The sequence below is a fragment of the Mytilus californianus genome, unplaced genomic scaffold, assembly GCF_021869535.1.
Source record: "Mytilus californianus isolate M0D057914Y unplaced genomic scaffold, xbMytCali1.0.p SCAF_3, whole genome shotgun sequence".
In the NCBI taxonomy this organism is placed as follows: domain Eukaryota; kingdom Metazoa; phylum Mollusca; class Bivalvia; order Mytilida; family Mytilidae; genus Mytilus; species Mytilus californianus.
This window is the reverse complement of record NW_026262679.1, coordinates 80,791,021-80,803,309: the sequence shown is the minus strand read 5'-3', so window position 1 is coordinate 80,803,309 and position 12,289 is coordinate 80,791,021. Positions and strand designations below refer to the sequence as shown.

Here is a 12,289-nt window from a genome sequence, read left to right as displayed (position 1 = left end):
CCACCTCACTACAAGTTCAAGAGTGCGAGGAGATATTATCACCTCACTACAAGTTCAAGACTGCGAGGAGATATTATCACCTCACTACAAGTTCAAGACTGCGAGGAGATATTACCACCTCACTACAAGTTCAAGACTGCGAGGAGATATTATCACCTCACTACAAGTTCAAGACTGCGAGGAGATATTATCACCTCACTACAAGTTCAAGACTGCGAGGAGATATTACCACCTCACTACAAGTTCAAGACTGCGAGGAGATATTATCACCTCACTACAAGTTCAAGACTGCGAGGAGATACTATCACCTCACTACAAGTTCAAGACTGCGAGGAGATATTATCGTTGTAAATCGAGGTCTCGATCCAGGTACAAGTCTTTCAGGTTCAAACTAAGTTTCCAGATGAAAATACACTTTTTCTTATTGGGTGGGGATGAAATACAATTTTAAATGTTGAATTATAATGACAAACAAGAGATCACAATAAGGTTCTCCAAAGTACATATAATTTGCGACTAATGATGTCATTTTAAAGCATAATTGATACAGTTTAAGATTAGAGACTACATTTATCTGTTTTATGTCCTTACATAATCACATACTAGATTTATTGGTTTTCTTTGAACTATACGAACGTACAAGTGCAATAATTGTCATAGTGGTGTACATTTTCAACATACAACTAAACTGGTTCACTAATTCGGCTTGCATATTTTTCGTAACATGCATTCTCGACCCAAATTGTAGACAATGAAAGTAACAATTATAGAATTATAGATGTATTTTTTGTATTCAGTTCTATGAGTCAATTACAGAGATGTTTTGTTTATAGCATAATTTCATTTGGATTGTTCGCTTGCTTACTTCTGTTGTGCGTGTATGCATATAATTGCTAGTAAATATATAATGATAAAGATATTTCTTAACTAATGGTTTTTTATTGGTGCTTTGGTTCTTATCAGATAAAAAAAACTCTGCTGTGTACGATAACTTGAATATTCGGTCAAATGTGCACACGTGCATTACGACAGAGCAGATCGTTGATTTGGAGTTAAACTTGATATCAGCACGATTCAAATACAGTGTATACTAGACAATGTACGAACAGCCGTTTTGTAGCTGTTCTTTACATATATCTTGATAGTTACTATCAGGTCTTCAACGATTAGTAGAAAAAACTCATCAAATATACCAGGTTTACAATTTTGTACGCCAGACACGCGTTTCGTCTACAAAAAACTCATAAGTAACGCTAGAATCAAAAACATTAAATGGCCTAACAAAGTACTCAGTTGAAGAGATTGAGGATAACAAATTCCGAATGGTTTTGTCAAATATAGCTAAGGTAATCTTTTCCTGGAGTGGAAAATCCTTAGTATTTCGAACAATCCAATTAGATCTTACAGTACAGAATCAAGACGTACGCTAGCTTCGACTAATAATGTACTCTTTAGTGAAGCCACTTTTTTAAATACTGTCATTTGTAGCCCGGCTACACAATAGCTTAGCTACACAATATTAGGTTCACAACTACATACATGAAGACAACCAAAGTGTAACATCAACATATTTGTAGAAAGACTTGAAGGAAATATTGGTTGAATAAGGTAATTTAGTATTTATTAATAACTAAATAATAAATAACTAATACAAGTATGCCATTTTTTAAATACTTGTGTGGCGTACCAAATGACCTGAGAAAGTCAGCAATCAAAGACCTGTGTGGGATAACTACTGTAAAGTACCCAACACTTGTCGTCTTTAAGTGTCAACTTCCCATCGTGTTTCGTTTGACAGACAAGTAACAAGCAAGACAGAGGAAGGATGAAACCGAATATGTCTAACCATGGTTCTATATTTTTATATTTATCTCTATTTCGACCGACTTAAATATCATATATATCCGCAAACCCTTGAACCATTTTTTTTATCAACATAGTTTGACTGTCGCTATTTATTCCTACCGAAAAAAATCAAACAGAAATTATCGGTACCTTTGATCTCTTGTCAAATTATGCGGTCTTTTAAATGATTTTGATAAATTATTATGTCATTTGCGTGTTTAAATAATTTACATGATAAGATATAAATATTTAAGTTTTGGAAAATATGACTGATCATTCAAGATTATAAACACGTCGGTGACAAAGTAAATAAATATTCCAGTCTTGATGGCTAACACACTTAATAATAAATAAATATACAGTACAAAGTTAAATTGTATTGCAAATTCGGGTACTACAAGATGATTGAGAATGGGGGTGGGGACAGAAAAATCTAAGAAGAGTCTTTTCAAGTGATAAACTGTTGATGTCTTTTAAAGATGCTGATAGTTTTGGGTCGTTTTTTTTTAACTAGACGGATGCGCTTATCTAAGTTATGACAGTTTTGCAGGAAACCAGGGTTTAAAGGGTTACAGAAAAAATAAGTTCTTTCGAAGAATCCCATTTTGTTTAGCAGTCTAGTGGAACATGAATCTTGAGCGAAGGCTCTTTTCTCTTTTTTCTTGGAGAATGAGAATACCTTGCATAAATGGGTGACCATAACTATTTATTTGTCCTTAGCTTAAGTGTTTAAATATATTAATCCTCAAGGCATAGATGATAGAGGGGGTAAAACTCAATTTTACAAATGCAGACGGGTAATATTTTTCCACATATTTAGTTGCCATAGGATTCCGATTTCAACGCAACGGTGCTGAAAAACGTATTAGCAACAGAAACATTGAATAGTAAAACTACTTGAAACAGTGAACAAGAAGATTTTACAGTTTTGTACTAACATTGGCAAAACTATCTATCTATAAAGACTATGATCAAATAATTATTTTATCCGAAGATATTAATGCCAAGCACCGAACTAACATGCATACTCACTGATTCATTGTGTTTGTATGTTTTATCAAGGATAATTTACAACAACAAATTTGTCATTCTGGTGAGCAAAAAACAACATGCACTAGGATTCTTTCTACAATATAGCAAATGAAAGACAGGTGTATATCTTCGCTGAGCGCCCTTTAATAAGAAGTAAGGTGGCAGGAGACTTGTAAGTTATGGAACATGGTGCCATTAAACCAATTACCAGCTATTCATCTCTAGAAGAACAATCAACACACAAGTCAAAGCGACATGCCGTTCAAGTGGAGATATGTTGTATGAACCTTAATTTGACAAGAAGATATGTATGTTGCGCAACATGCACGTCAAATGAATGTTTTAGCAATTATGATAAGAAGTCACAAGATATAGGAGCAGTTGTTTTCTTTTATGTTTTCCCTTTTTACGCCCTAGAATTTCTCTTAGAAATACAAACTGAGAAAGTTACAGCATATGACATGACGTTTATCCGGTAAAATACAAACTTTGATTGAAGAATAAAAAGTAAGAATCATAAAGCATGTAAATAACAAAATTGCTCTTGCAAATCTTTCTTCAGGTGGCTGAATGCCGGCATCAAATGATGCTTATGAATCACTATCTGCACATTTACTGTACAGCCAGAGACGTTTTTTTCTCCGAGAAACTGTATTGTTCAGCTAGGGAAACCTCCTGTTCGGAACACCTTCATTTTTCTTTTGCTTGATTAATTAATTGCTTAACGTTAAGTAGCAAATATTTCAAAAAGGACTAGAACAAATAAACAATTATTACATAAGTTCTTTAATGTAGATCGACAGATTTCAATGGCGGGAAATTGTGACTGCCACTGGAAAATGAAGCTGGAAATGTTGGATATGGGCAGAAATTTGCCTTTTTGTAACAGACAAAATACGAACCCCAATATAGTTATTGCAAGGATTTGTTAACTTACAGAAAAACCTACACAATGCATCTGATGTAATACTCCCATTACGACGGGACATGACTGCGTATTTATACCGTCCCGTATTGTTAAGCAGTCGCCCCACTTAAGCAAGGGTATTCCTGTCGTAAAACAGTCAACTTAAGGTGTATATCTGTTTCACCATATACATGGTGTAAATTTTTTCATTCGTTTTCAATAGTAGCCGCATGGGATATTTGGCAGGAGACTGGTTCTGATTCATAATTGAACATTTATAATAATTATTTTATAATTATAATAGTTTCTAGGATGAACCGGCTGTTATTTTTGTTAGATTAACTTGAATCTGAAGATCATGTACATTAATTAAACATGCACTTTCTTCTGATGCAACAAATTCAAAGTGTGTTTTCGCGCTTGTATTTTATGCATGATTATTGAAAGTATTGCTCAGTGGTGTAGTAGTGGACTGAAAAGATGGAGGTGGCAAACTTTTGAAAGCGACAAGCAATTTCATTTTTTTTTCATTTTGACCAAAGAATGGGTTGGGCAATTGCTTTTTCAATGGCAAATTTAATATTTGTACTTACACGAGCAATACGACGGATGCCATATGTGGAACAGGATCTGCTTCTTTTTTTTTGCCATGGCGTTTTAGTTTGCCATCGACTTGTGAGTTTGAATATCCCTTTGGCATCTTCCGACTCTCTTCAAATGCATATTCCTTCAGTGAAGGCGTGACGAGAACATGAATATGCACCCTGCTATGTATACTCGACCGACACCGTTAGTCGGATTTTGAACGTGTAAGTTCACAAGGTAGCAGACCACAGGAAAACAGTTTTAAGTCTTTGGTTTGACCCGGTCGTGGTCGAACCTACGACCTCCTGCACTCGGGGTGCGCATGCTTCCACGAGACAACAGAGGCGGTAATATAAAATTAGGGAGATGAGGTGAAAATGTCATCCTGACAATTAGTGGTTTCGAAAAATTAGCAATGTTCAAAACCGATTGATTGATCGATATCGATTGACCAATTCTTAAACACGTATTTCGTACAACAAATTAAATACATGTAAATACATTTAAACCCAAATTCCAAAAAAGGAAACTTTCACAGGATAAATCTATCCAAGATAGAAACATGAACAGGATATTAAAGGTTCCTAGCGTTTGATAACTCTGTTATAGTACAATTACTGCACTCTATATGAAAAGTACACGCAGAAAATCTTTTGACTGTTAAATACATCTCTGGCATGATAAGATGATAAGCGTTAAGGGCAGTCAATCGTTCCCTCGGTGTCTGCTTGCGGGATATATAAGTACGCAGCCATGTCCGGTCATAATGGGGACGTTAAATCAATCTAATTAAAATATAGTTCTCTGATTTCGTTATACTCATATGAGCTTATATGTACGAGCAATCGAGTTAATATAGGTCTGACAGTGACTCTTTTCACAAAAAATCTTACGATTAAAATTGATCGTAAGTTATACTGAAATGTGTGTGACTTACGTGTATTTTTACTCATAAGATTTTTTGTGAAAAGAGCCGCAGAATTTTTAATCAGATTGGACGTTAAATCTGAAGCCTCGTGTAGAAAGTGCCACGCTTTCTCTGGCACGTAAAGAACCCCTCCAACAACTCTTTCGTGGATCTGTAGATGGCCTGTTGTGCAAGGCAAAATTGCTGTCTCTATCCAATATACCCTGATTTTCCAGTGGCAGTCCAAATTTTTCTGACCTTCATCCCGTCAGGTCTCTATTATAGACCTACCTATTATAATTATTGTTAATTTGTTCTCGTCCTGAAAAATGCATTAACTATTTGCAACTGGAATTTAAGCAACCAATAATCAATCGATTTCTACTTTATAAATTGTCAATTGAGATCTTGGTTGAATCAAAATTCATCCATTATCTGGTGGTCCCATGTTAACATGTTAAACCTAGGGAATCTGTCCGGTTCACGTTACCGGTCATTAATCTTACCGACACCAAGTATTTAATGACTTCAAACAGGTGTAACAAAAACAATAGTTAGTTGTTGTTCCATTAATTAATTTGTTAATTTTTATGTTACACGTCAATATATCTAAGATAAATTGTTATTAAATGTTTAAGTGTAGACGAGCGACATTCGCTTTTCACCTTACCCAAAGGCGATGTAAGCTATTTCCAGAACGCTTGTTTCGTATATTCATTGTTGTCTCTTTATCGTTCAAACGCCAGGCATTTAAAACAAAACTTTTCTTTCGCTGACCGTGGCAGACGGATGCGTAGGAAGGTATAGATGATTGATTGTTGGTTGCATAACGTCCAGTGGTAAATATTTCATGCATGTTCAGGACGATCAGGTCTACATATATGCAATAAAGATCGAGAAAATGATAAAAAAAAATGGCAAATTTATAATTCATTTTGTTAAAAATAAGTGTCATCCCAAGCTTGTCCAATATTTTTTTTATCAAGCTGGTCAACATTGCGTTGTTTACATGAACAGTAAGAAAAGCGTGGGGCATTCAAAACAGCGAAAAGATAACGAAAATTGTCACTATTTTATCATTTTTTTTAAAGTTTGTTTATCCATTTTGTCATCAAATTCAACCAAATATGTACAAAAGTATGATCCTTGCGCACATTTATCAATTTCTTTTGAAATTGCACTAATCGAGATAACCCGTCTCGAAATTATGAGGCAAATGCAAGACTTATAATCAATGTCTTGTTCCAATTTTACCCTAAATTAAACTAAACCATTAAAATCAAATTGATCGCGAGTTGAGTAATATACATGTATGATTTATACGGTAATGCGGTCGATCCCCGACTCATTAGACGAATTTATTCCAACCCTCATCCGAAACAACATTCATATAACATTTTCTCATCCTCAAAATCAATGTAGATTATAAAATGCCAAACATCAAATAAGTGCAAATAAACATAACAATTTATCTTCCTCTAAATCAATGGTGCAAAGTCGGTTGCATTAAAAATCAATTTTGAAACATGTTGTTGATCTGTTTAGTTTTCAAATGTGTTTTCTTAAATGCCAGAAATGTGTTTTCTTAAATGCCAGATATAATAACCAGATATGACATATATTTTAAATAATAAAATTTGATTTTTCAAAAATATGCACATTTAAATTTAAAGGGATATTTATATTTTTATTACAGATAGTCCTTGTATATAAAGCGCTGACATAGCATGTATACTGCACAGGTACGCCTTTATTTGATGCATTAAATATACATATAACCCATACTGTTTTGGTTGACTTCAACTTCTTTTTGACCAATTTTTAGAAATGCGGTAAATCAGCAAATGTCTTAATTAGGTATTTTACGAAATTATCGCTCACATGGAGAAATGATAATATTTTGTCTGTTGCTCAGAGCTACTTTTGCCAATATTGTTGAGAAGTTAAACTCATACGGATTATTTATACGTTTTATGCAGCCTACTTTCAGGTTAAGGGTTGGAATAAACTGCTTCACACTTTTAAATTTCTTTCAAATTAGTTTTTCATTCGCGACGATAATAACTTCGTAATATCGGTCCACATTTTAGGTGACTGCATAATAAAACTGCAATATGAAGATGACACTGTAGGACCCGTCCCAAATCCTGTCTTTTATAACTAAGATGTCGCAGTGACCTAGGACCAATTTGGTTTTTGCATGACATCATTAGTTCTAATTTTAATGATATCCTTGTAGGAAAATAATATTGGGGTTTTAACAAATGCTCCTGGTTATTTTCATTTATTGAGACGAAGGCTCCGGCAAAACTATAATTACATGTACACCCCATCAGTTCAAAATACAGGAACCCGGTATTAAGCAAACTTCTTCACAATAGCGCACCTACGGCAGTATTGTGGTATAATGGTTACCAGCAATGTCAAATCATCGCATGGCCTAAGCGGATGTAACAAGGGGCCGCGGAAACCTCTTAAACCACAAAAGTGACAAAATGCAGAGCTAACAACGGGCGGAAACTTCTTAAACCACAATAGTAACAAAAAGCATAACTAACAACGGGCGCAACCTCTTAAACCACAATAGTGACATAAAGCAGACCTAACAATTGCCTGGCCTTAGCCTGATCGTCTTTATTGGATGACATAGCTGAAAGTTTTATATGCTTAAGTAAACAAAGATTTGTTCTTATAAGGCATTTAAAGAGATTATCAGGATTTAACTTAAATTGTCTTTAATAAGGATTAATGTTTGATGTATTGAAGGTTTGGTCACATAGTCCTCAAAGAACCTGCTAAAAGCTTGTTTACAGTGTATGTCAACTATAAACTAAAGATACAAACCCAAAGTACGGAGTCCTTAAAATTTTTAGAATGTCCCGATGTTTTCAAACATAAGCAAACAAAATTAAATATAGATGAAAAATGCAAATAATTTAGTTTTCAATTTGTTTGTACAAGTCTTATGAAATGCGGGTAAAATTCGGTCATTTTAAAGAAAATGTAATTACTATATGTGTGTATAAATGTCATCTTATTCCGTCTATATATTCGATTTACATAATTCAGAATTATGCTGATAAATTGTCTCACCTGACCTGTTTACCACATTTTTTTAATACTGTTGAACAGAAAGTTATATTGGTGTTTTCTTTAAGGTTCGCGTTATTTACTGCCTCTGTGAGACACAATTGCATAATTGTATACTAACATGAAATATATGAAAAAATACAGGAAACAACTTTTTTTTAACTAAAATGACAATCTGAAATTAGTGTATTAAAGAAGAAACATGAAAGTCTTACCTTGTCTCGGATCAGGAAAATGTAGTCCATCATTTGTATCACAAGTAGCAGGAATTATTAAAATAATGTATATTAATTTAAATGATAAATGAAAATTATATAACGTAATAAAAAGAGTCTTCATCCTTAAATTTGTACCTTACAGAAGGCTACATCTGTATCAAAACAAGAATCGACAGATTCGAATTTTTTAAAAATTCTCCATTGAAAATTTAAATCATAATAAACTAATTAGTTTATCTATTTGTATACCATATCCAGTATTTTTATGTCAGACGGCGATACCATTTTCACCAAGTGTTTTGGTTGTACGATCATTGAGTTGTTCCGTTATTTGATAAAGTGCACTGAACAATTAAATATGATGTTCTAGACCCGCGTGAATAAACTTTCTGACAGCACAATGATAAGGGTCAATGATCCAGATTATAAGTTGTATTACTCACGATCAGACGTCTACCCCTTTAACAAATCAAAAGATTCACAATTCAATTTGACCGTCAAAGTTATCGAACGTCTTTTAAAAAATCCTGGTATCACAGATACGACTTTTTATGCTGCTCATAGATACATGTAGCCAGTGCTCACTGAATATGATATGTTAAAATGAATATGATTCATATTTCACGAATTATGTAAGAGCAAGTCAGCATGCTGGTTTCTTTAAAGTTTTCTTGATTTCGCTCACTTTATATTTCTTGCTGGCCTTGAAAAAAAAAGATTATTACACAACTTCTTTCAACTGAAAAATGTCACATATCCTTGCAAGTAAATATCATAAATATTTCACCTCAATGTAACAACACTTGTTAAAGATCGGTGTTTGATAATCAAATTCAAACTTCGAGCAAAACTTTATTTGTAAATAAACACATATAATGTCTACTCTGGCGACAAATTTATTCTAGTAATCGGACGTCAATGTAGTCTCCGTATGAGGCTCTCGGATGCTTTATACTGAATCAAATCTCAAATGTTCGTGCTGGCGTGTACCTTTGATGATTATATTCTGAGTAATTACAAACGTATTTTAATTCATACGAGATATATGAATGAAAACCTTAACAATCGACACAGAACACAATATTACATCGTTTGTTGAATATGAACAATTTTATGAATAGGTAAGCCCTTTAACATTTAGAAGCGATGCGTAAATATACAACACCGTATGATCATTTTTACACTTCAGTTACTAAGTTTAGTATTAAGCTCTATCCAAAATAGATTTGTATTCCGAGTCAGCTTTTAACTTGCAGCGAAACATACATCTGCTCGTGATTGCACCTGCAGTGTCTCTAATGCGACATCAAAAGTAGAAAAGGGATTTGTCTCTAAGATTTATGAATATCTGCTATGAAGATTATAGATGATCATACTGCATTAGACTGACTTACTGTTTATAGAAAGTTTGCACATTATTTAATTTGATCATTAATTAAGCTGAACGAGTGCATCTTCTTAAAATAGACAAACAATAATAGTAGCATAAGTAATTTATTACTATCATGTAGCATTTTACAGTACGTCAACATATAACTCTACATAAACATAAACATATTAAGAGTAAAACAATAATATTGTAAACAGCTTGACATTTGTGCACTTTCCTGAGCATCGTAATTCTCGATTCGCAAGGGAGAATATGTAAAAGAAAGGCGAAAGATAATAAAGGGATATTCAAACTCATGGAAAAACAAAGAAAAAAGACCAAAAGAAAAAAAACACGTCATAAAAAACAAAGACTGAGCAACACGGACCCCACCAAAAAACCGGATGGATCTCAGATTCTCCAGAAGGGTAAGCAGATCCTGCTCCACATGTAATCTGCATTACCGGATGACATCAATAGAATTGTTATTTTTATTCAGAATGTAGATACCCTGAAAATTTTGGCAGTTTGGTAGCCGATATATTGTTTTTCACCCCAACCGTCTCTGCATATATAAAATACCTGCATGGATTATATTATGACGTAATGCTTTCGTTTTGACAAAAGCTTACACAAAATTAAAGATATATATGCCAACATATTTTAAAAGATTATTTTATAAATTATTCCATATATCTTTTGATTTCTCTGTATAGAAATGTAGTTGTCACATTCATTTTTTTTTCACTTCGTATTACCAAAGACAGTGACGATTCTGTAAAACGTTCTGCTCTCTCAGTTGCATAAACAGTTTCGAAAAATCTGATACATTTTGCTATTTTAAGACGCCCATGCAGCCTAGGTACGAGTGAAGTGCATACAATAAAGTTATTAATAAAATGACTCCTTAATATATAAATTGGAAACATGAATTGAAAATACTAAGTCAAATATTACATACAAATGTCTTAATTTTAAATAAAAAGGAATAACTTGCCCATAAAAGAAATCATTTTAAGTAACTTCGACACCATCTGATCATACTTTTTTCTACCATAATGGGATATATGTGTCACAAATAATCAAGGATTTGCTCAATTTGCCCGTAGCCATAATCTCGCCCTTTTTTCTTGTTTTATTTTGATACCGAATGTAATTTATCACTTGATTTTTATTTGTCATGAGCCCAACGGCTGGAGACTACGGAAGCCTACGGAAGCCGGTAAGTGTCGTTATAAAAAGTTAGCTAGGTCGTTATAACAAGTTAGCTAAGTCGTTATAACGAGTTGGCTAAGTTGTTATAACGAGTTAGATAAGCTGAGTCGTTATAACAAGTTAGCTAAGTCGTTATAACGACATAAACATAAAACTACACCCTGACACTAACCGGCTTCCGTAGGAGCTACTAGTGTAGCAAAACCTACTTATCCTTCCGGAGCACCTGAGTTTACCCCCAGAATATTTTTCAGTTTCTAGTTGGGTTGGTATTGATCCATCTTCGTTTTCTGTGTAGTGCGTGCTCTGTTATTACTACATGTAATTTGTTCATTTCTTCTTCATGCCATTGTGTTTCTGCTCATCGTATGTTTTTGGATTGCCCATGCAATTAGTGTATATTCGTCCTGTTTAATACAGTGATTAAAATTTTGTAGAGTAGATATATATGAGCTAAGTCATGCTGTTCTGTAGTGTTGAAATTGCTTTATCTTAAATTTCTATTCATTTTATCTAAACATGCAAATTGCGTGCTGTTTCTACACTTGAAATGTCACAGTTTAACAATTAATTATGAAAACATCAAACAAAAGTACTTATTTATAATATTTGCAAACATTCACATAAAAAGATACATTTGGCATATTAATCTTTTCTGACGGAGTGCTGCTACAAACGGTGCATGTTGATAAATAGTGTTTAGTTAAAACTTAGTATTTATCGCCATATGTCTACAAAACTAGAGGCTCTAGAAAGCATATATCGCTCACTGGGTTGCTTCTGTTTTAAGTGTAGACATGAAATGTCACTAATGCAGTAATTTTCTGTAGGTTAATTGTTCATAAAATAGTCAAGATCAATCGAAATTAGCAAGGCTTTTTCTCTCCTTAAAACTTTCTACAATAATAATAAGCTGGAGACAGACAACCTTTATTCAAGCAAGTGATCATTGGGGTATTGTATAGGTGTTGAAGACAACGACTCGGTTATACCCAAAACAATCAAGACCAAAATTTATATACTTTCAGATATACTGTCGACAACAAGTTTTATGATATATCGACACCTACTCGCGTTTTCAAATTAACACTTCCAATGAACTTTTCTGACATAAATTTAAA

The 12,289-nt window shown here is 33.6% G+C and overlaps 1 protein-coding gene across 1 annotated transcript in view; it reads right to left on the bottom strand.

Moving 5' to 3' along the window:
- LOC127735173 (A disintegrin and metalloproteinase with thrombospondin motifs 7-like) overlaps positions 1-9,759 on the bottom strand; it is a 59,855-nt gene extending 50,096 nt beyond the window's left edge. The window contains exon 1 of the mRNA XM_052245274.1: positions 8,582-9,759. Within this exon, the coding sequence (XP_052101234.1) occupies positions 8,582-8,705 (124 nt within the window). The 5' untranslated portion in view covers positions 8,706-9,759. The remainder of the gene's footprint in view (positions 1-8,581) is intronic.
- Positions 9,760-12,289: the final 2,530 nt, after the last annotated feature.